The following is a 23,315-nucleotide window of genomic DNA, read 5'->3' on the forward strand; positions in this document are numbered from 1 at the left end:
TGCCCAATGACTGCTGGGATAGGCTCCAGCGTCCCCGCGACCCTGAGACCCTAAGTGGTTTGGATAATGGATGGATGGATGGATGGATGGATGGATGGAAAAATGAGGTGGAGGTTTCGATTTAGTCCTCAAATGTGGTGCACCACCACCCCCTAAATACAGAAACACACACCCACACAACCAGTAACACAACAGTGTACACACACACACACACACACACACACACACACAGAGTGAGGCTGAAAGCCACTCAGCATTGATTTCCCTCCCGTGTGTTCAGCTCTCAACCCGGCCACTGTCGTACTCCGACCTTCCAAGCGCTCACAACAAACTCACGCAAGTACCGGATGACTCACTGCTGCAGCGGTGCTGTAACACGAGGCCTGGCGGAGACGCGTAGCGCCCCTCTAGTGGTGCTGTAGTAGACTGCAGTGTACTAGAACATCAGAACTTAGTGTGTGAAAATGTCCCGTTATCAGTCAGTTAAGCATGAACGCCGAGGTGGGCTTCGGGCAAGAAGATACATCTGCGTAGGGCGGCCGAGTGGCGTGGCGGTCTGTTCCGTTGCCTAGCAACACGGGGATCGCCGGTTCAAATCCACGTGTTACCTCCGGCTTGGTCGGGTGTCCCTACGGACACAATTGGCTGTGTCAGCGGGTAGGAAGCCAAATGTGGGTGTGTGTCCTGGTCGCTGCAATAGCGCCTCCTCTGGTCGGTCTCTTCGGGGGGGGGAAATGGCGTGATCCTCCCACGCACTACGTCCCCCTGGTGAAACTCCTCACTGTCAGGTGAAAAGAAGCGGCTGGTGACTCCACATGTATGGGAGGAGGCATGTGGTAGTCTGCAGCCCTCCCCGGATCGGCAGAGGGGGTGGAGCAGCGACCGGGACGACTCGGAAGAGTGGGGTAATTGGCCAAGTACAATTTGGGAGAAAAAGGGGGGGGGGGTGAATCCACAAAAAAAAGAAAAGAAATCTGCTTATGGTGTTTATATTTGTGTCTTTTAATGTGTGTGTGTGTGTGTGTGTGTGTGTGTGTGTGTGTGGGGCGCTAACGGTCTCCCTTGTCCACATGTAGGACAGTTCGGAGGGCGTGACCTTCCACTACTGGGCGTTGTTTGACGGTCACGCGGGTTCGGGGGCAGCCGTCGTGGCCTCACGCCTCCTGCACCACCACATCGCCCGGCACCTTCAGGAGGTGGTCGATGTCCTGCGCAACCCCGCCCTGCTGCCCCCCACCTGCCTGGGAGAGGAGCCTGTCAACAACCACCACCACCACCACCACCACCACCTCACCCCCACCTCCCAGCGAGCCCTCACCAGAGCCGCCTCGCTCCGGGGGGCGGCGGGGGCGCCGGGCTCCCCCAGCACGCCTCCCGTGCGCTTCTTTACCGAGAAGAAGGTTTCGCACGAGAGCCTCGTGGTCGGCGCCATTGAGAACGCTTTCAAAGACATGGTAAGAGGGCAGCAGGTAGAGAGCAGAGCATCATGGGTGTTGTTTTCAGGGCTGAATGGTCACATGGTAGGCTGGTCTCACGTGGTGGTAGAAACCTCTGCGGAAGCTGGTTCACTCGCGTGCCATCTTGGAGATGCTGCCGGGAGCCACCGCAGCCAGGACGCCAACCCGGGTCGCCTGTACCACGGGCGACTGCGCTCGCTAACCAGCCGGCTAAAGGGTCCGACCCGTTAGCCAACGGGCTCGCAAGTCCGGTTGCCCGTGGTCGTTACAGTCTGCACATCTACGCCCATCATTAAGAGATGACCAGTCAGTCTCCATTGAGGCAGTGAGGCGTGTGCAGTCTACGGTCACATGACTCCGCGTTGTGCTGTGTGCAGACCAGAGGGAAGGAAAGAAAATGGACACCGACGACAACGAGCAGGCTAATGTTGAGGAACTGGTGGCACCCCCCCCCCCCCAAAAAACACAACCTCTGTTACATGGCAGTACTCTGGATTCGAGCTCGGTGATGTTGAGCAGAAGGGGGCGCTGTGTAAAACCTGGGGACGTGCTTCCCGAAAGGAGGAGGTAGTGTAGCGACCACGGATGACTAGACTCACTGTTGTTATTCATCTGTCGCAGCGATGAGGACCATCTAGTCATCCTGTGATGACGACCGGTGACTTGCGCGACGATTAAAGTGAGGAAGAGTTGCGCGTCATCAACCCCACCCTCTCGTCCGAGACCACCTACTACCAGTGGCAAGACTAAGCAAGACCACTGGCAGTGGAGACGGATGCAGATCTTTCCTCAGGGTTTCTTCCCGAAGCCTTTCCCGTAGATGAGTATACCCGCGAGGCAGTGGAAGTAAATCGGAGTTGTCCTCCTCCTAGATGAACTGCCCCACAGGCTAGCGAGCTTCATCTACCCGGGTCTGAAATCAGAGTTGTCCTCCTCCTAGATGAACTGCCCCACAGGCTAGTGAGCTTCATCTACCCGGGTCTGAAATCAGAGTTGTCCTCCTCCTAGATGAACTGCCCCACAGGCTAGCGAGCTTCATCTACCCGGGTCTGAAATCAGAGTTGTCCTCCTCCTAGATGAACTGCCCCACAGGCTAGCGAGCTTCATCTACCCGGGTCTGAAATCAGAGTTGTCCTCCTCCTAGATGAACTGCCCCACAGGCTAGCGAGCTTCATCTACCCGGGTCTGAAATCAGAGTTGTCCTCCTCCTAGATGAACTGCCCCACAGGCTAGCGAGCTTCATCTACCCGGGTCTGAAATCAGAGTTGTCCTCCTAGATGAACTGCCCCAGCGAGCTTCATCTACCCGAGTTTGAGGTCAAAGTGTTCCCTCTCCTAGACTGGCTGCCAACCAAGGCTAACGAGTCCAATCGACCCACCCGGTTATACCGCCGGGAACCCGGTCGCCCCCGCAGCAGACTTTGTGAAAACAGGAGGTACCACAAGAGGGCGCTGCTACGGACACATTTGCGTAGGAGCGGCCATATGCTAAGATCCTGATGGACCCGCGGCGACCACTACCTCAGGAAGCGAGAGGCCACCGCACCGCTTCGCATTCCTTTTGGCAAGTCGCTAGCCCTTGGCTAACAGTTTGAACCCTTTAGTTGACTGGTTAGCACAGTCGCCTGTGGTGCGGGCGACCCGGGTTCGCGTCCCGGCTGCGGCGGTTCCCGGCTGCCCCCTGGATTCACTACATTGATTGGTACATACACACACAGGCACTCACAGAACACACGGAACAGTATCTGTGAGCAGGTCAGATGTATAGTATTCAAAGTATTACTACATACTATTTCTAGTCGTCGTAGTACATTCACTGAATATTGTTACATACTACTTCTAGTCACCGCAGTACATTCAGTGAATATTACTACATACTACTTCTAGTCACCACAGTACATTCACTGAATATTACTACATACTAGTTCTAGTCATCGCAGTACATACAGTGAATGTTACTACGTACTACTTCTAGTCACCGCAGTACATACAGTGAATGTTACTACATACTACTTCTAGTCATCGCAGTACATTCAGTGAATATGACTACATACTACTTCTAGTCACCGCAGTACATTCAGTGAATATGACTACATACTACTTCTAGTCATCGCAGTACATTCAGTGAATATGACTACATACTACTTCTAGTCATCGCAGTACATTCAGTGAATATGACTACATACTACTTCTAGTCACCGCAGTACATTCAGTGAATATGACTACATACTACTTCTAGTCACCGCAGTACATTCAGTGAATATGACTACATACTACTTCTAGTCACCGCAGTACATTCAGTGACTATTACTACATACTACTTCTAGTCACCGCAGTACATTCAGTGAATATTACTACATACTACTTCTAGTCATCGCAGTACATTCAGTGAATATGACTACATACTACTTCTAGTCATCGCAGTACATTCAGTGAATATGACTACATACTACTTCTAGTCGTCGTAGTACATTCAGTGAATATGACTACATACTACTTCTAGTCATCGCAGTACATTCAGTGAATATGACTACATACTACTTCTAGTCATCGCAGTACATTCAGTGAATATGACTACATACTACTTCTAGTCACCGCAGTACATTCAGTGACTATTACTACATACTACTTCTAGTCACCGCAGTACATTCAGTGAATATTACTACATACTACTTCTAGTCATCGCAGTACATTCAGTGAATATGACTACATACTACTTCTAGTCATCGCAGTACATTCAGTGAATATGACTACATACTACTTCTAGTCGTCGTAGTACATTCAGTGAATATGACTACATACTACTTCTAGTCATCGCAGTACATTCAGTGAATATTACTACATACTACTTCTAGTCATCGCAGTACATTCAGTGACTATTACTACATACTACTTCTAGTCACTGCAGTACATTCAGTGAAGGTTGTCGTGTGTATCTGGGGCAGATCGATACATTGGCTTAAGGTTCATTACACTCCAATTAGTTGCCAAGTAAACTGGTATCGATCCCCTTTAATTCGACGGTCGCAGGTTAAGCGAACAGGCTGTCCGCTTCGCCGCCGCTCCCGGGGGCGAGCACGCGGACGCCGCAGCACCGCCCACGGTGAGCTCTGGTCCGCTGGTTTAGTATGTACACACAGAGCGAGCCTCCTCCATGTCTGAGCTCTTGGTTAGGTTGAAAGGTGTTTATCCGAAGCCTTCGGTCTCTCCAAGCAAGGGGGCTCCTCGCCAGCACCCAGCTAGCGAGGTCATGCAGGAGGTCGACATGGGATTATGCACACACACACTCGAAATCCATGTGTGAGCACAAAACAGGCACACACTTCAACTCGTGCCGTGTGTGGTTTCCAGTCCACGATGCATGACTTCTCCCTGTAAACCGGCAGCAGATGCAGTCGTCCACTCATTCAGTGACTGGGTCAGTAACTGGGTCTGTGACTGGGTCTGTGACTGGGTCAGTGATTGGGTCTGTGACTGGGTCAGTGACTGGGTCAGTGACTGGGTCTGTGACTGGGTCAGTGACTGGGTCAGTGATTGGGTCTGTGACTGGGTCAGTGACTGGGTCTGTCGCACTGCAGCGGCGCCAGTAGAAGTGACGTCCTCCCCTCTTCCAGCTGCTGCAGGTCCGACGCCGCCATCTGGCCTCGCCGTCAGTGGATGTTGGAGACGTTGGCTCAGTGGGCCGGGAGATCAAGACCGGAGCCAATCAAAGCCATGTGGGCGGGCCTGGCAGGCTTTAAGGCTGACGAGGTCAAAGGTCAGAGGCTTCTTCTCTGAGGTTTAACCATCAGTGTGGCGCAGATGACCTCGGCTGGTTTCTGTTGGCTGGGGAGGTAGCATCACATGTGTCTGCAAGTCAGCATGTCCCTTGTTCTAGCGCCGGTCCTTTACTGCACCACGTAGTGGACTGGGAAGAGAATCAGATGAGTCAAATAGAGCTGGTGAACAGTTGTAGCTCTTCATTTCAACCTCACCCGAATACTCAGCAGGTGGTGTGTCATCATAGACTCCCGTGTCCACCTGAGATAGCACAAAAAGTGACAGGATATCACAAGACTTAAATGGAGTCGGGTAGTCTTTCTGCTCTGTGAGTGACAGCTTGTCAGAACCCATTGGAGTCCTCCAGATCCTGTAAAACCTGCCACGAGCAGACTCTCAGGAGGTGAAAACCGTTTCTAAGCCTGTGATGGGAATACCGTTCGGCACATGGCTGCTTAGTAAAACTGAAAGTAACGGAAATGGGCTTTGCTAAATGTTTTCAGTTTTGTTGTGTCTCAGCAAGAAGGTCCTGGGTTCGAGCCCCGGGGTAGTCCAACCTTGGGGGTCGTCCTCCGTGTGCAGTTTGCATGTCCTCTCCGTGTCTGCATGGGTCTCCTCCGGGGGCTCCGGTTTCCTCCCACAGTCCAGGATAGGCTCCAGCATCCCCACGACCCTGAGAGCAGGATAAGCGCTTCGGATAACGGATGGATGGATGGATGGACGGATGGATGGATGAGGGTGAGGAAGTTCAATTAAATCTGCTCTCATTGGAGAATACAAACATGAATGGGATCTAAGTGATTCCACCTGGTGTCCACAAGGTGGTGCTGTGCTCCCAGCCTGTTCCAGCTTTGCTTCAGTTTTCTCTCAGCGCGTCATAACCGCTACACAAGCCGGAGTATGAGTGGCCCAGTGCCAACACAACGCTTACGGCGTGCGTAATTACCGTTTGTGGCTGATGTGACGTCGTTGTTTCTTGTGTGGTGATGATGGATTTTGATGCGCAGAGTCACACTAGCACCGCTAGCGTAAACCCATTACATGCAGGAAGTGATACCTTAATAAATCCTGCGGTTGGACAGTGTTGGCAGGTGCACAGTGAACGGGTGAGTTGCAGGATATGGCAGCAATCAGCAGCTCATCTCTGAAGCCCGGCCACGACTCGGCCTCGCTCACTTCACGGCTGGTTTAGTCTGTGCCCAGTTCATGGTGCAGAACGCCGTGTCTCCCTCGCTGGCTGGCTGGCTGGCTGGCTGTCTACCGTAGCACTTTCCTGATCCGTTTGTCTCTGAGTCACCGGCCGGTATCCGCCCGTCTCTCCGGCCATGCCTCTGTGTTCTCCAGTGATGAATCTGCACTTTCAGCCATCTGTCCTTTCTTAAATGGGTTATTAACTCTCACTGACGTCATTTACCTAATGGCATTTTAAAACAATAAGCAATACATGCATATATATATATATATATATATATATATATATATATATATATATATATATATGGGTAGGGCGGCATGGTGGCGCTGTGTTTAGCGCAGTCGCCTCACAGCAAGAAGGTCCTGGGTTCGAGCCCCGGGGTAGTCCAACCTTGAGGGTGGTCCCGGGTCGTCCTCTGTATGGAGTTTGCATGTTCTCCCCGTGTCTGGGTGGGTTTCCTCCGGGGGCTCCGGTTTCCTCCCACAGTCCAAAGACATGGAGGTCAGGTGACTCGGCCGTACTGAATTGTCCCTAGGTGTGTGTGTGTGTGTGTGTGGGCCCGTGATGGTCTAGCAGCCTGTTCAGGGTGTCTCCCCGCCTGCCGCCCGATGACTGCTGGGATAGGCTGCAGCATCCCTGCGACTGAGAGCAGGACGGATGGATATTTGGGCTTCAGTTCATGGATTAGTTTGAAACTCTAAAGGATGCAGTCTTTGAAAGTGGAGAATTTTGTTGTTGAAGGACTTGAGTCACCGGCCCTCTGCTATTCTAAAACAGGACTTCCACTCGTCTTCATGAAGAGCTGGTACTGGTCTTAGTAGTGCCGCCGTAGTCAGTAGCAGCTATTTCAGTTTGGATCAAACACACCTTCACGTTTTTTAATTTGGATTTTTCCCCCTTTTTCTCCCCAATTGTACCCGGCCAATCACCCCACTCTTCCGAGCCGTCCCGGTCTCTGCTCCTCCCCCTCTGCTGATCCGGGGAGGGCTGCAGACTACCACATGCCTCCTCCCATACGTGTGGAGTCACCAGCCGCTTCTTTTCACCTGACAGTGAGGAGTTTCACCAGGGGGACGTAGCGCGTGGGAGGATCACGCTATTCCCCCCAGTTCCCCCTCCCCCCTGAACTGGTGCCCTGACCGACCAGAGGAGGCGCTAGTATAGCGACCAGGACACATACCCACATCTGGCTTCCCACCTGCAGACACGGGCAATTGTGTCTGTAGGGACACCCGACCAAGCCGGAGGTAACACGGGGATTCGAACTGACGATCCCTGTGTTGCTCGGCAATGGTATAGACCGCTATGCTACCTGGATGCCCCCAATACTGAGTCTTAAAAGGCCCCGTAGAGTGTTGGCACACCAGCCTGCACTTCTACTGCTTCACTGCACTTACTTTTAACATGTGACAGGGATGTCAGTGTGTGTGTGTGTGTGTGTGTGTGTGTGTGTGTGTGTGTGTGTGTGTTTATGCAGACATTGTCATTATTAAAACAGTTCCTCTTGCAGGCAGAGACATTGAATATAGTGTGGATGAACATTTTCATACTTCCTCCATGGTGAAGGACATGAGTACATACTGCTCTCTCTGTCTTCCTCCCCCTGTCTGTCTCTCTGTCTCTGTCTTCCTCCCCCTGTCTTGGGGGGTGTTGCGCCAGGTGTCTTCCTTCCTACATGTGGAACACATAAAGGACAGACTAGCTGACATATTTCTATCCGTCTCACCATGCTACGGTGTCTTCCTACATGTAGAACACGTTAAGTACAGACTAGCTGACCTATTTCTATCTGTCTCATCGTGCTAAGGTGTCTTCCTACATGTAGAACACATTAAGGACAGACTAGCTGACATATTTCTATCCGTCTCACCATGCTACGGTGTCTTCCTACATGTAGAACACGTTAAGGACAGACTAGCTGACATATTTATATCCGTCTCACCACACTACGGTGTCTTCCTACATGTAGAACACGTTAAGGACAGACTAGCTGACATATTTCTATCCATCTCACCATGCTACGGTGTCTTCCTACATGTAGAACACGTTAAGGACAGACTAGCTGACATATTTATATCCGTCTCACCACGCTACGGTGTCTTCCTACATGTAGAACACGTTAAGGACAGACTAGCTGACATATTTCTATCTGTCTCGCCATGCTACATGTCTTCCTACATGTAGAACACGTTAAGGACAGACTAGCTGACCTATTTCTATCCGTCTCACCATGCTAAGTTGTCTTCCTACATGTAGAACACATTAAGGACAGACTAGCTGACATATTTCTATCTGTCTCACCATGCTAAGTTGTCTTCCTACATGTAGAACACGTTAAGGACAGACTAGCTGACCTATTTCTATCCGTCTCACCATGCTAAGTTGTCTTCCTACATGTAGAACATGTTAAGGACAGACTAGCTTACACATTTCTGTCTCACCATGCTACGGTGTCTTCCTACATGTAGAACACATTAAGGACAGACTAGCTGACATATTTCTGTCTCACTATGCTACGGTTTCGTCCTACATGTAGAACACATTAAGGACAGACTAGCTGACATATTTCTATCTGTCTCACCACACTACGGTGTCTTCCTACATGTAGAACACGTTAAGGACAGACTAGCTGACATATTTCTATCTGTCTCACTATGCTACGGTGTCTTCCTAAATGTAGAACTATTTAAGGACAGACTAGCTGACATATTTCTATCCGTCTCATCACACTACGGTGTCTTCCGACGGTCCATCCAAACGTCCCTGGATGTCCCTTCAGTTTAGTCTCTGAATAAAATCCCTCCCTCAAGGGTCCGTCCACTTCCCTGGATGTCCCTCCAGTCTATTCTACCGTTACAATCCCTCGACGGTCTCCAAGAGCAAGCCACCGCTCCTCAGAGACGTACACGGGGAGAGAGATGGAGTGTGAGCAGCTCGGTTCAGCTCTGCCGTACAGTTTTGATTAATTTAGTGACAGCTTAATTATTCATCTAATTAATGGATTGATAGGATGGATATCTTTTCTTTTTTTGAAATCATTCTGCGGTTTAATTAGCACCAAATTCATCTAAGCTAATTAACTAGCTAATTAACTAGCGTAATAACCATCCGTCCCTCCACACTTCTCCTCATCTGTGTGGTTGCTTTTGTGTTTTACTGCTCTTTTGGCTCATGGCACGCTTGATGAATGAAGTCATTACGCTGTGGTAATTAATAACAGCATCACGCTGGCTCCCCTGTCACATCACTGTGTTGTGTTCTTCCTTCACTGTGTTGTGTTGTTTCTTCAGAGTGTTGTGTTCTTCCCTCAGTGTGTTGTGTTGTGTTCTTCCTTCAGCGTGTTGTGTTGTTTCTTCAGAGTGTTGTGTTCTTCCCTCAGTGTGTTGTGTTGTGTTCTTCCTTCAGTATGTTGTGTTGCTTCTTCAGAGTGTTGTGTTGTTTCTTCAGTGTGTTGTGTTGTTGCTTGATAAGCAATTTTTTTAACTGAGATGCTTCAGTCTGCACACAGCAGAGTTTCATTATCTCATCTTATTGGAGGTGTGTGTGTGTGTGTGTGTGTGTGTGTGTGTGTGTGTGTATACTATGTGTGTGTGTATGTGTGTGTGTGTGTGTGTGTGTGTGTCTCTGTCTCTCTCTCTCCAGGATTCCCAGATAGGAAAGGAGAAGATGATCTACAATATTTCAGGAGGCTGCACCGCTCTTGTTGTCATTTTCTTACTCGGAAAGCTTTATGTTGGGAACGCAGGCGACAGCAGGTAACACACACACACACACACACACACACACACACACACACACACACACACACACACACACACACAACTTTTGAGATGAACTGTCTCCTACTGAAGCCAGAAACAAGTAAAAAACGTCTTGCCATCCAAATAAATAAATAACTAAATAAGGCTTACTTTGTCTGTTATGCTCTCTCTCTCCCCCTCCCTCACTTTCTCTCTTCCTCCCTCTCTCTCTCGCTCCCTCCCTCGCTTTGTCTCTTTTGCTCCCTCTTGCCCTCACTTTCTGTCTCTCTCTCTCTCCCTCGCTTTCTGTCTGTCTGTCTCAGAGCTGTCATTATCCGGGCAGGAGAAGTCATCCCTGTGTCAAGAGAGTTCACGCCGGAGTCGGAGCGACAACGGCTGCAGTTCCTGGTAAGACAGAGACCAGAAACAGAAAAAACACAGAACGGTACTCAGCCGGCTCCCAGAGAGCCCAGCTGTCATATATCACCAGACCAGACCCCCCCTCCGACTGCACCGCCCCCACTCACCTCACCACAAACTCCTCTTGCAGTCCTGTTCTCTGCTCTCTCTTTAAAGGCCTACATGCAGCCATACTTGTTAGGAAATGACTTCACTCATCTGGAGTTTCCCCGGAGGGTCCAGAGGAAGGAAGTGGGTAAGAAGATGTTGTACCGGGACTTCACCATGTCAGGGTGGTGAGTATTGGATAGATTGATTGATGATAGATTGATTGATAGATTAATAGGTAGATTGATTTGTTGAATTTATGAATTTAAAGTTGCACTGCTGAATATTGTCACGTTAGCGGAAGAGGCAACACTCACCTCCGAGCTCCAGTCAGACTGAAGGAGAGTCAGCAGGGCTGTTGTGTCAGGAACAAACCAGAAAACCTGGTAGAACCTGAGTTTTACTTATTGGTGTGGTACTATCTATATTGGTAGAGGTCTTCCACCAGCTTGTTCTGTCATATCTGCTAGTTAGACACAACACCTCCACTTCTTCTTCTAACGCAACACTACCTGCCTTCTTCTTCCTCATCTGGCTGCTATGATGAAGATGAGAACGCTATGCCCCCTGTCATCTGGTAACTGGAGGGTTGCCGGTTCGATCCTTGGCTCCTCTTGGCATAAATGTCCAGGTGTCCCTGAGCAAGACACCTAACTCCTAACTGCTCCCAATGAGCTGGATGTTAGCGTGCATGGTTGACACCGTCATCGGTGTGGGTGTGGGGGGTGAATTTGAGGCATCTCATCATCATTAATTTAATCAACAAAACTGTGTCACGATATAAAAATATCTAGATTTTATCTGAGTAAAATACCATTGAAGGATGATTAATGATAACATCGACTTATCGCCCAGTAACCATTAACATGAACCATTACAACAGCGTTCATGATTTCCATATCCTTAAATTAGCTTTAGTTTTATATGCACCACAGATAGCAAGTATCACCAATGATATTCGTTTGCTTTTACGTGTAAATCTTCAGGATTGTAACTATGAATAAAATGCACTACCAAGCATGACCATTACTACATCCTTATCGAGCAGTGTGAAGACAACACCGTCAACAGGAATGAGTTGCCACCGCTGAGCTTCACAGGTTGTTTGGCAGGCAGGTCGAAAAAAAAAACCCTCACTGATGCACTTGACAGCACACATTATATTGTAGATTTATTTTAAGAGTAAATAAGATTCGTGAAGATTTGTGATTTATTAAGATTGATGAGATGAAGAGCACTTTAATGGGCATCTATTTTTTTATTTATTTTTTTTGGTGAATCAGTGATTATGGCAGTAGAGAATGATTTGGGGAGAGTTTGAGTTTTAGATGCTAGGTTAATTACATCCCTGATGAGGGAGATGAGTAGATCCTTAAATTCTCTGTAAAATTCAGGGGGGAAACCATCTTCCCCTGGTGATTTATTAGATTGTAACGAGCCCAGGGCCTTTTCAGTGTCTTTCTGTGTTAAGGAAAGATCAAGATTCAGTTGGTCTTCTTGGCCAAGTTTGGGCAATTCAGTGGTGGACGGAAATTCATCAGTTTTGGTCAGGTCTTCTGGAGATTCCAATGTGTATACATTTGTATAAAACTGTTTAAATTTGGGGTGGCACAGTGGTTAGCACGGTCGCCTCACAGCAAGAAGGTCTTGGGTTCGAGCCCCGGGGTAGTCCAACCTTGGGGGTCGTCCTGGGTCGTCCTCTGTGTGGAGTTTGAATGTTCTCCCCGTGTCTGCGTGGGTTTCCTCCGGGGGCTCCGGTTTCCTCCCACAGTCCCAAGACATGTAGGTCAGGTTAATCGGCCATACTAAATTGTCCCTAGGTGTGTGTGTGTGTGTGTGTGTGTGTGTGTGTGTGTGTGTGTGTGTGTGTGTGTTGGGGCCCTGTGTGGGCCCTGTGTGATGGCCTGGCGGCATGTCCATGTCATCGTTTGATGGCTGGGAGAGCTGGCGTTGGATCGACTAGGAGAGCTTGGTCTGCTGCATCCTGTGGGCCCAGGGACCACGGCCCTGCTCAGAGCTTCGCCCGGGGAGGAAACACCGAGGTGGTCTGACAGGATGTGGAAGCGGGGCAGGCTAAGCTAACTGCTAGCCCATGCAGACCGGTGGTTCTGACAGTCATCCTGGCTGGCGTTGGTTCTCCTGGACAGTGGGGTTTTTGGACTGTGTTGTGGACTGTTTGTGGGGTTTTTTTTGTTTTGCTTTGTTCTCTCTGGTTTTGTGTATGTTTCTGTATAGTTCTGGTGGTGTTGTTTTTGGAAGCTTTGGATGTGTGTTTTTATCTTTTGTCTTGCGCTGCTGTGGGCTGGGAGAAACAAAATTTCGTCTTTTGGGGGGGTGTCCCCCCCCTTTTTTTCTCCCCAGTTGTATCCGGCCAATCACCCCACTCTTCCGAGCCGTCCCGGTCTCTGCTCCACCCCCTCTGCTGATCCGGGGAGGGCTGCAGACTACCACATGCCTCCTCCCATACATGTGGAGTCTCCAGCCGCTTCTTTTCACCTGACAGTGAGGAGTTTCACCAGGGGGACGTAGCACGTGGGAGAATCACGCTATTCCCCCCAGTTCCCCCTCCCCCCTAAACAGGCGCCCCGATCGACCAGAGGAGGCGCTAGTGCAGCGACCAGGACACATCCGGCTTCCCACCCACAGACATGGCCAGTTGTGTCTGTAGGGACGCCCGGACGCCCAGTAAATTGTTGCTGATTGTGTAGTCATTTGTTTTGGGGCATTTGGCTGTAACGTCGCTGTTTTGTGGTAAGAACAGTGATGAGAGGATTGGGGGGGAGACAGAGAGAGAGAGGGAGAGGGGCTGGCGGAGGACAGGTGATGATGAAGCGCCACCTGCATGTTCTCTGCCACCGCCTCCGTGCGGCTGTGTTTTTCCCACAGATCTAGGTCAGTCTGCGGCGCCGCTCATTACCGGGCCCAGAACTCTCAGCCCGTCTGCAACGTGAGCGCCACACGCAGGCCTGTGATGTATTTTTAATCAGCTTCCACCATAACCCAGTTCTGCTCGCGTCACCCGGCCTCCGTCTGGCTCTTGAATTACCATAACGTCAGCCGGCACGTGTCGGGGCGCTCCGACGTGCGGGGGCACCTTGTCTGTGTGTGTGTCTGTGTGTGTGTGTGTGTGTGTGTGTGTGTGTGTGTGTGTGTGTGTGTGTGTTCACTACACGTGTATCTAATACCCCTTTTCCACTACATGGTACTGGCTCGACTAGACTCGCCCTTTTTTCATGTTCCATTGCTGGACAGTTCCGGCATTTTGGTGACTGTTACCACTGTTCTGGTACCACCTTTGTCAAGGTTCCAGAACAACTGGAGCGGGTACCAAAATCAATGCAGGCCTCTGATTGGTCAGCGAAATGCGTCACTGCGTCATCGATGCGTGCATGGATATCACCCGACATTTTTAAATACTGAAGCGGTCGAAGCGCAGTTATCTTAAGAGTCCATCCTTCCATCATCCAAACCGCTCTCAGGGTGGCAGCATGCTGGAGCCTATCCCAGCAGTCACTGGGCGGCAGGCGGGGAGACACCCTGGACAGGCCGCCAGGCCATCACACAGGGCCAACACACACACACACACACACACACACACATTCACACCGAGGGACAATAGCTTGTTTGCCGTACATTTTGAAATTGAAAGACATGGGAGAGCCGAAAATCCACGCCGTACTGTTAGAGTACTGTTAGGGTACTGTTAGGGTACTGTTAGTGTACTCTTAGGGTACTGTTAGGGTACTGTTAGTGTACTGTTAGGGTACTGTTAGGGTACTGTTAGGGTACTGGAAAACCACTCAGGAGAGAGTCCAGTTGAGCCGGTACCATGTAGTGGAACCATGTAGTGGAACAGGGGCATAAGTAAGGCCATATGCTAACTAGAGAAGACAGGCCTACAGCACCCACCCCCCCGGTCTCTCTCTCTCTCTCTCTCTCTCTCTCTCTCTCTGTCTCTCTCTCCATCTCTCTGTCTCTTTCTGTCTCTCTCTGTCTCTGTCTGTCTCTCTGTCTCTCTCTGTCTCTGTCTGTCTGTCTGTCTCTCTGTCTGTCTCGCTCTCTGCCTGTCTCTCCCTGTCTGTCTCTGTCTCTCTCTCGCTGTCTCGCTCTCTCTGTCTCCCTCTCGCTGTCTCACTCCCTCTCTGTCTCTCTCCCTTTCTGTCTCTCTCTTTCTGTCTCTCTCTCTGTCTGTCTCTGTCGGTCTGTCTGTCTGTCTCGCTGTCTCTCTCTGTCTCTCTCTGTTTCTGTCTCGCTCTCTCTGTCTCTCTCTCTCTCTCTCTCTCGCTGTCTCACTCCCTCTCTGTCTCTCTCTTTCTGTCTCTCTCTTTCTGTCTCTTTCTGTCTCTCTCTCTGTCTGTCTGTCTGTCTCGCTGTCTCTCTCTGTCTCACTCGCTGTCTCTCTCAGTGGGGCAGGGGGGTGTGTTGGTTATGGCTATGTGGGCGGGGCCTATCGTTGTGGATGACAGACTGCTTTGCTTGACTGACAGATGGAGACAGACAGACAGATGGAGGGAGAGAGAGAACGCTAGACAGGCAGGTCAAGTGAGGTAAAGAAACATGAACAGAGAGAGATGGAGAGACAGTGTGTAAACCCAGTGACAGATGGGTGAGAGAAGATGGAGAGACTGGTGGAAGAGAGAACAGTTAATATAAGTTAGCGAGCTAGAAGCAAAGAGGAAGGGGTGAGGAGAGAGCAGGATGGAGAGATGGAGGGAGCAGTACCTGGGCTGTGCTGCGGCGCGGAGGGAGGAGGCAGGGAGGGGCGGTGATAAATGACAGCGAGTGACGCTCAAGCTGTCTCTCTTTATCTCGCACACCCACCACAGCGTCTGTCCTCCCCCTCACCCTGTAGACGACAAAGGGAAGAGGCGAGGGAATAACACACACCTTCACCACTGCCACACACTCTTCCTCTCCTCCACCCTCCTCTCGCTCTCCCTTCGTCCTTCCAGTTAATGCCTCAAGCGTGCCAGTATGAGTCGTACCTGGGTTGTGTGTCTGTGTGAGCTGTGGATGGAGGTGCGAGGAGGGGGTTATGCTGAATACAGCAAGATAAAATACATAGAAGAAGAAGGAGAGACTATTAAATAAAGAATAACTGTGGATCTCAGACGGTCCTGATGTGAAACAGTCTGTTTTAGTGTGTTTGTTTTGTGTTGTGTATTTGCAGCGGGTTTGATATTTGCAGCAGGTTTGGTATTTGCAGCAGGTTTGGTATTTGCAGCGGGTTTGGTATTTGCAGCAGGTTTGGTATTTGCAGTGGGTTTGGTATTTGCAGCAGGACTGACCTCATTTCACTGCAGACCTGCTTTGCGTTCTCAAACCCGATCAATGGGAAGTCCTTCAAGGTTGTCCGAAACGTTATTTAACACAATCACCTGAAGGTTGTTTGTGCCAGTTGGGCTGACTCACGCTGACACAGTGTCACCCCGGCAAGGACTGATGGATGAGGGGTACCTGAGGGTGGGCTACAGTCAGGCGGTGTGTGTGCGTGTGTGTGTGTTTGCACTTCAGGGATCAGGAACATTTATTTGTCGTTTCATTTCATGCACTGGCGCACATGAAATGAAACAAAACATGGTTTCCTCCAGCCCACAGCGGCACAAGACAAGGACAAAAACACACCGAACCACAAAAAAACTACAAAAACACAAATATCCATCCATCCACCCATTATCCAAGCCGCTTATCCTATTCAGGGTCCAGCACACCCCCCCCCCAAAAAAAAATCACTGTCCAAGAGAGATGACTGTCGGAACTGCCGGTCTGCATGGGCTAGCAGTTAGCTTAGCCTGCCGCACTTCTGCATCCTGTCAGACCGCCCTCGGTGTTTCCTCCTCACCGTATCATGAGAAACCGGAGCAAGTGGTGTACATACCCTAATATTCCTTTGTTATTTAGTCAATATTTTCATTTAGCAGCTATCAAGTTAGCTGGCTAGCTTGTAGCCTCCCTGCTTACATACACATCTGCTGTGGGGAAGGAAGTGATTTCAGTTGCATCATGGGAACACGCCGTTACGCTGAATTCTTTCAGTTGGTGAACCTGTGCGTGTCAGCAGGAAGTCGCAGATGGCTGCCAGGGAGCTGAAGAAGTCTTAGCACTGAGACTGGTCTAACCAGTGTTGTAGTCGAGTCACTAAACCTTAGGTCCGAGTCGAGTCTCGAGTCCCCAGTGTTCGAGTCCAAGTCCCCAAAGAAGAGTCCGAGTCGAGTCCCCATTACCTGAGTCCGAGTCATCAAGGTTGAGTCTGAGTCGAGTTCCAAGATGGGCTCCAGTGCTCCACTCTGGCACTGTAAAAAGGCTGACATGCAAATAAAAAAGGTCGACATGAAACAAAAAGGACACAGCTGTCACCACTTCAAAGGCAGTTTATTTACTTTGTGACACAACAGCCAAACAAAAAAACTGACAAAAACAAAAAAAGTCTTTATCAATGAACAAGTCCGAGTCCTCATCTCCAGCTTCCGAGTCCGAATGCAGTCAATGCTTGAGTCCAAGTCCAAGTCATCAGTGCTCAAGTCCAAGTCGAGTCACGAGTCCTGAAAATCTGGACTCGAGTCGGAGTCCTGGACTCGAGTACTACAACACTGGGTTTAACATTGTCGGGCGTCCCTACAGACACAATTGGCCGTGTCTGCGGGTGGGAAGCCGGATGTGGGTATGTGTCCTGGTCGCTGCACTAGCGCCTCCTCTGGTCAGCTGGCTCGGGGGGGAGGGGGAACTGGGGGGAATAGCGTGATCCTCCCACGTGCTACGTCCCTCTTGGTGAAACTCCTCACTGTCAGGCGAAAAGAAGCGGCTGGTGACTCCACATGTATGGGAGGAGGCATGTGGTAGTCTGCAGCCCTCCCCGGATCAGCAGAGGGGGTGGAGCAGAGACCGGGACGACTCGGAAAAGTGGGGTAATTGGCCAAGTATACTGGGGAGAAAAAGAGGGGAGAAAATACATCGCAAAAGCTACAGGACGGAGAGCTGGAGGGAAGCACAAAGAACAACACAGACACAGCTCTTAGAGTTGTTGCACTACCAGCATGCAATAAAAAAAAGATCGGCACAAACCGATCACTAATGTTCAGCTTCCTTTCCTGCAAACCCGTCGACTGGAGAGGCTGTGGACGGCGTGTGTGTGCGCGGGGGGAGGTTGCTCACAGCGATGGTCTTCTGTCTCTCTGTGTGCTGCAGAAAAGTGCTGAGCGCAGCACAATCCCACACGCCCAAGGTGGAAACATATGGCGTCTCTAACTGGAAGCAGCCGTTCCATAGAAACCGTCCCGTCCCGACCCGCCTTAATCTGCTCCGCAGCACATCTCGTACACTGGACGAGGTGTGAGCCAGGCCGGGGTCCGACACGAGATGTAAATAACCCCTTGGGTCTGTTTTACCCAAAGATGGTTGAGTTTCATCCTAGTAGGACCACCCGAGTAGGGTCAGGAGATGTGAAAGAACGTATGAAATCAGCTCTCTGGATTTTCTGACGTGTTTTACTGCTCCTGTTGGTAATCCTGCCTTTCTAAGAAGATTAAATGGAACTGTAAAATGTATTTTGAAAAATGATTTTTCTCCCCAAGTCTGCTGGCCTGCCTCCAGAAGAGGTTCAAAAAGGCACAGCCACAATATTTTGCAGGTACTGCCAAATCAGACAGCAGGAAAAATGAAATACATTACCCAAATGCTACCCCCCCCTTTTTTTTCTCCCCAATTGTACTTGGCCAATTACCCCACTCTCCCGAGCCATCCTGGTCGCTGCTGCTCCGCCCCCTCTGCTGATCCGGGGAGGGCTGCAGACTACCACATGTCTCCTCCCATACATGTGGAGTCACCAGCCGCTTCTTTTCACCCGACAGTGAGGAGTTTCACCAGGGAGACGTAGCACATGGGAGGATCACGCTATTCCCCCTTGTTCCCCCTCCCCCCCAAACAGCGCCCTGACCGACCAGAGGAGGCGCTAGTGCAGCGACCAGGACACATACCCACATCTGGCTTCCCACCCGCAGACACGGCCAATTGTGTCTGTAGGGACGCCCGACCAAGCCGGCGGTAACACGGGGATTCGAACCAGTGATCCCCATGTTGGTAGGTAGCCGAATAGACCGCCACGCCACCCGGACGCCCATTCACAGCTGAGTTTTGACTGGAAAACTTTGCAGACCTGTCATACACGCTGTAGATGAGCAGCCAAACTTGCGGTTATGTTTTTATTTCCCTTTTTGGCGGGACGGCGGTGTTGTTTCAAAATACTTTTTCATAAAGGGGAAATGTTACGTCATGTGAATGCCGGATTAGACTTGTGCGGGTGCAGCAGGGTTGTCAAACTAGTCTCATAAAATCAGTCTCATACATTTTTCAACCATTAACTTCGGTGTTTGATATTTTGAAGTTAATGGAGTAGTCAAATCACTTTCATGAATCAGTCTCATAAAATATACTAAACTATCCATTTGGAACTCTGATTAATGATTAATTAATGACTACAACCAGAATTATCATATCAATAGAGCAAAGGTTGAAGGTCTTTGGCGTTCTGAATAGTTGAGGTTGGCAGGATTCACTCTTGTGCAACATTAAATAGACTAGCATGATTAAATAGACTAGCATGTATAATCAAGTCAAAAACACAATATGTAATGTCACTAGGTGTACTTAACTCAGGGTTCCCCATTTAGTTTTCCCCAAGGGCCAAATCATGCCATGTATGCCAACCCAAGGGCCAAAACGTCCAGGGTTTTTTTTCCCATCGTTTTATGTGCAGATGTTGATGCTGCTATTATGATTATTATTATTATTATCATCATTATTGTCAGTGGTAGTGGTAGTAGTAGTAGTAATGGTGGTGGTTGTGGTGGTGGTAGTGGTAGTAGTAGTAGTAGTGGTGGTGGTTGTGGTTGTGGTAGTGGTAGTAGTAGTAGTAATGGTGGTGGTTGTGGTGGTGGTAGTGGTAGTAGTAGTAGTAGTAGTAGTGGTGGTGGTGGTAGTGGTAGTAGTAGTAGTAGTGGTGGTGGTTGTGGTAGTGGTAGTAGTAGTAGTCGTGGTGGTAGTGGTGGTGGTAGTAAGCGGTTTAGGCCTGGGATTCTTAAAGCCTGTGTTGAGGGTCACACAAGAAAAAAAAATGCACTACTGAAACAAAATAAGTCCAAAAGCAACCATTTAATTATGGACAAATGGACAAAAATAACTGGATGTTCATTTATAATCAGTGAGAGAATTAAGAGCAACAGGATGAGGCAATCCTTCTTACTGGCCAAGATGTGCACTGGAGAGTCTTTCTGTCCTGGTTCTTGATTGAGTTCATTGAAGAAAACGATGACTCACATGCTCCTACTCGCATTGTGAGTAGGAGCATTGCAATAGCTCCCAGGTTGATCCAAAAGTCACTCATCCCACCGTCCTTGTGTTGTGCTTTGAGCAAATCAGACGTTCTCATCTCTAAGACCTCCATCTGAAGAGTTGCCTCATCTCTGGAAGGTACCAGCCTTTTTGCCTCTGCAGTCCACTGGCCATCAGCCAAAATGGAGAACGGCTGTCTCAGGAAGAGGAAGAAGTCACCTGAGACTTTAGGGGAGCTTTTAAATCGTTCCTTGTAGTTTTCTACCAGGCTCGTCACGAAATCCTTCATTGCTGGATCCACCTACATTTTGTTCTTCTCCCAATGCTCCTGCAAATGTGGGAAGTGCAACTTTCTCCCATGACTGTCTCTCTCCAAAAGGTTCAGCTTTGACCAGAAAGCTTCAACCGCCTTGGACATCTGCAACAGGGTGGTTCTTGCCTTGTCATTGCAGATTAAGGTGATTTAGGTGAAACATGATGTCACACAAAAAATAACACGTGCCATCACCTTATTGTCACCTCTGATATTCTTGGGCCTTTTGGCTCCGCAGTCCAGATAAAAATGATACAAGCTCATGACGCAGATCGCACACCCTCTCCAACACACAGCCTTTGCTCAGCCAGCAAACATCATTATGCAGCCAAAGATCCTTGTGTTCTGCTGACATTTCCTCCAGCAATGCTCTGAAAAAGCAATGTTGCCGACTAGAACTCTCGTGAACAAAATGTACCAGTCTCATCAGGGTATCCATCACCTCTTTCATTTCCCTACTCAGCTTAGTGCACAACACTGGTTTGTGAATAATGCAATGCAATGCTAAGAGCGCTGGGTTAACAGTGGCAAGCTTGCTTACTAAGCCCTTGTGTTGTCCCACCATTGATGGAGCCCCATCGGTGACAACGGACACAATTTTGCTCACATCTAAGCCATTCTTCTCAAAGAACTGTGTTAATTCATGAAAGATGATTTCTCCAGTTGTGCGCCCAGACAGAGTAAGCAAAAAAGTCAGCAGAGGAGAGTGGGGAGTTATGGGTATTGTAGCCTACGGGCAGGGCAGCCCCTGCACTTGAAATTTCAGATCGTTGTTTATGTCAGGGCTTTTTAGTGAAAGTCAGCAGCATCTTGCACCATCTACAGTCGCCTACCACCTGTGCTTGGGCACTGTTCATCGACTATAGCTCAGCTTGTTTGCAGCTAGGTTTCCATCAATCTCTATGTCTGAGTCTCGTACTTCTTACTGGACAGAACACAGGTTGTCAAATTCAACAACAGATTTTAGAAATCATTGACCACTAGCACAGGTGCCCCTCAGGAGTATGTTGTCTCACCTCTGCTCTACTCATTATACACCGATGACTGTATCTCACACTCTGACACTGTAAAAATTAGCAACTTTGCTGATGATACAACACTGGTGGGACTGATTTCCTATAATAATGAGACAGCTTATAGAAAGGAGGTCTCCTCTTTTTCTGACTGGTGTAGCAATAATAATCTGGGACTGAACATCAACAAAACTAAAGAACTTGTGGTTGACTTCCATAACAATCAGGGAGAGCTACTACCACTGACCATTAACAACCAGGTGGTAGAGCGAGTGGATCATTTCATATTCCTTGGGACTACAATCTTTTCCTCCCTGAAATGGGAAGACAACTTCACCACCATCCAGAAGAAAGCTCACCAAAGACCATTCTTTCTAAGGCAGCTTAGGAAATTTGGAATGTCAAGGGTTGCAGTGTTACAGTTCTACAGAGCTGCAATAAAAAGTGGGCTCACTTTCTCAATAACTGCTTGCTATGGCAGTTCTACAGCCCACGAGGAAAAACTGTTAGACAGAGTCATGCACACAGCTTCAAATATATAGGCTGTGATCTCTCCACCATTTCTGAATTATACCATTTTCGCATTCAGTGGAAAGGCTTTAAAATTTTAAGACTCCTCACTCCCAGCCAACCGCCTATGCAATCATCTCCCTTTGGGTAAAAGACTCTGCAGTATCAAGACCAGAACATCTTGCTTCCACAATAGCACTTCCCCTTCAGTGATCCACATCCTAAATGCTTCACTGATTATACAAGTACAGAGTCCTTAAGCTCATGCACTTTAATTTGTCAATTTAAGGGCATGGGACATGTGGTTGCATTAACTGAATTATAATTGTAACAGCATGTTTCTGTGGAGACTTCTTGTATGTATTGTGTGGTTACATGTGTACTGTTATTATCTTTGGGCACACCGAAACAAATTCCAAATCATCTGTAAAGTTGATATGGCAATGAATGACTGAATCTTGAATCTTGAAAAGGGGGTTAATGGTTCCGTGGCACAAAAGTATACAGTATTTTGCAGTACAGTCTGCCCTCTTGTACATCTCTGTCTAGACCTTCAATGAACTCCTGTTTGCACAGGACTAGTATTACCTGGGGACCTCATGTGATTTAGAAATGACCCCCTCACGTCTGTGTTTCATGCGGCACATTCGCTAGGGGTAAGGGAAGTCTGTATTTCACTCGAATTTACTGACATTATCCCCGCAGATGTGATTGAAAATGTCAAGGCTCTGCCTAACATCCACTTCTGAAAGCTTCCATCTGGATTCGCCCTGCCCAGGCATACGTCACGATCCCACCTCCTGTGGGCGAGATGGGCCGGTGGTGCGCCCGAGGGTCCAGGATCCCACCTCAGTAGGCGCGTGCTGGCTCTCACTTTCATTGCAGAGATTTCGCTCTTCTGGTAGATTTGAGCTTGCTCTTTCTGTGAATGGGGGTCTGTGCTGTGCAGCGAGATGAGTCTCCTGAACTTGCGCCAAAAATGCTGTGAAAACTTTCATTTATAATTTACACTGCAGCCTCCGTAATTCTCGACCAAGAAAGAGGTAGAAAAAAAGGCACGGAGAAAACAAATAACCTTGCTGAAAATAAAAATATGACTCCAAATTATTGAGATGCCGATTGGCAAGGGACTAATACTATCAGATGACCTCAGTGTTTGCCGAAATGTGGTAGGTAATTAGCGCTGGAAGTTTAACTATACAAATTATGGACGGGGCCGATTCGCAGGGGATTAAGATCACAGATCCATCCGTTATCCAACCCGCTTATCCTGCTCTCAGGGTCACGGGATGCTGGAGCCTATCCCAGCAGTCATTGGGCGGCAGGCGGGGAGACACCCTGGACAGGCCGCCAGGCCATCACAGGGCTGACACCCATTCACACCAAGGGGCAATGTAGTACGGCCGAGTCACCTGACCTACATGTCTTTAGACTGTGGGAGGAAACCGGAGCCCCCGGAGGAAACCCACACAGACACGGGGAGAACATTCAAACT

General features: G+C 49.2%; 1 protein-coding gene across 1 annotated transcript in view; it reads left to right on the forward strand.

Moving 5' to 3' along the window:
* ppm1h (protein phosphatase, Mg2+/Mn2+ dependent, 1H) overlaps positions 1 to 23,315 on the forward strand; it is a 49,114-nt gene that overhangs the window by 12,616 nt on the left and 13,183 nt on the right. Inside the window, exons 3-6 of the mRNA XM_056282220.1 lie at positions 1,077 to 1,454; positions 10,053 to 10,165; positions 10,474 to 10,558; positions 10,727 to 10,845. Of these exons, the coding sequence (XP_056138195.1) occupies positions 1,077 to 1,454; positions 10,053 to 10,165; positions 10,474 to 10,558; positions 10,727 to 10,845 (695 nt within the window). The remainder of the gene's footprint in view (positions 1 to 1,076; positions 1,455 to 10,052; positions 10,166 to 10,473; positions 10,559 to 10,726; positions 10,846 to 23,315) is intronic.

This window comes from Lampris incognitus, chromosome 6 (assembly GCF_029633865.1).
Source record: "Lampris incognitus isolate fLamInc1 chromosome 6, fLamInc1.hap2, whole genome shotgun sequence".
In the NCBI taxonomy this organism is placed as follows: domain Eukaryota; kingdom Metazoa; phylum Chordata; class Actinopteri; order Lampriformes; family Lampridae; genus Lampris; species Lampris incognitus.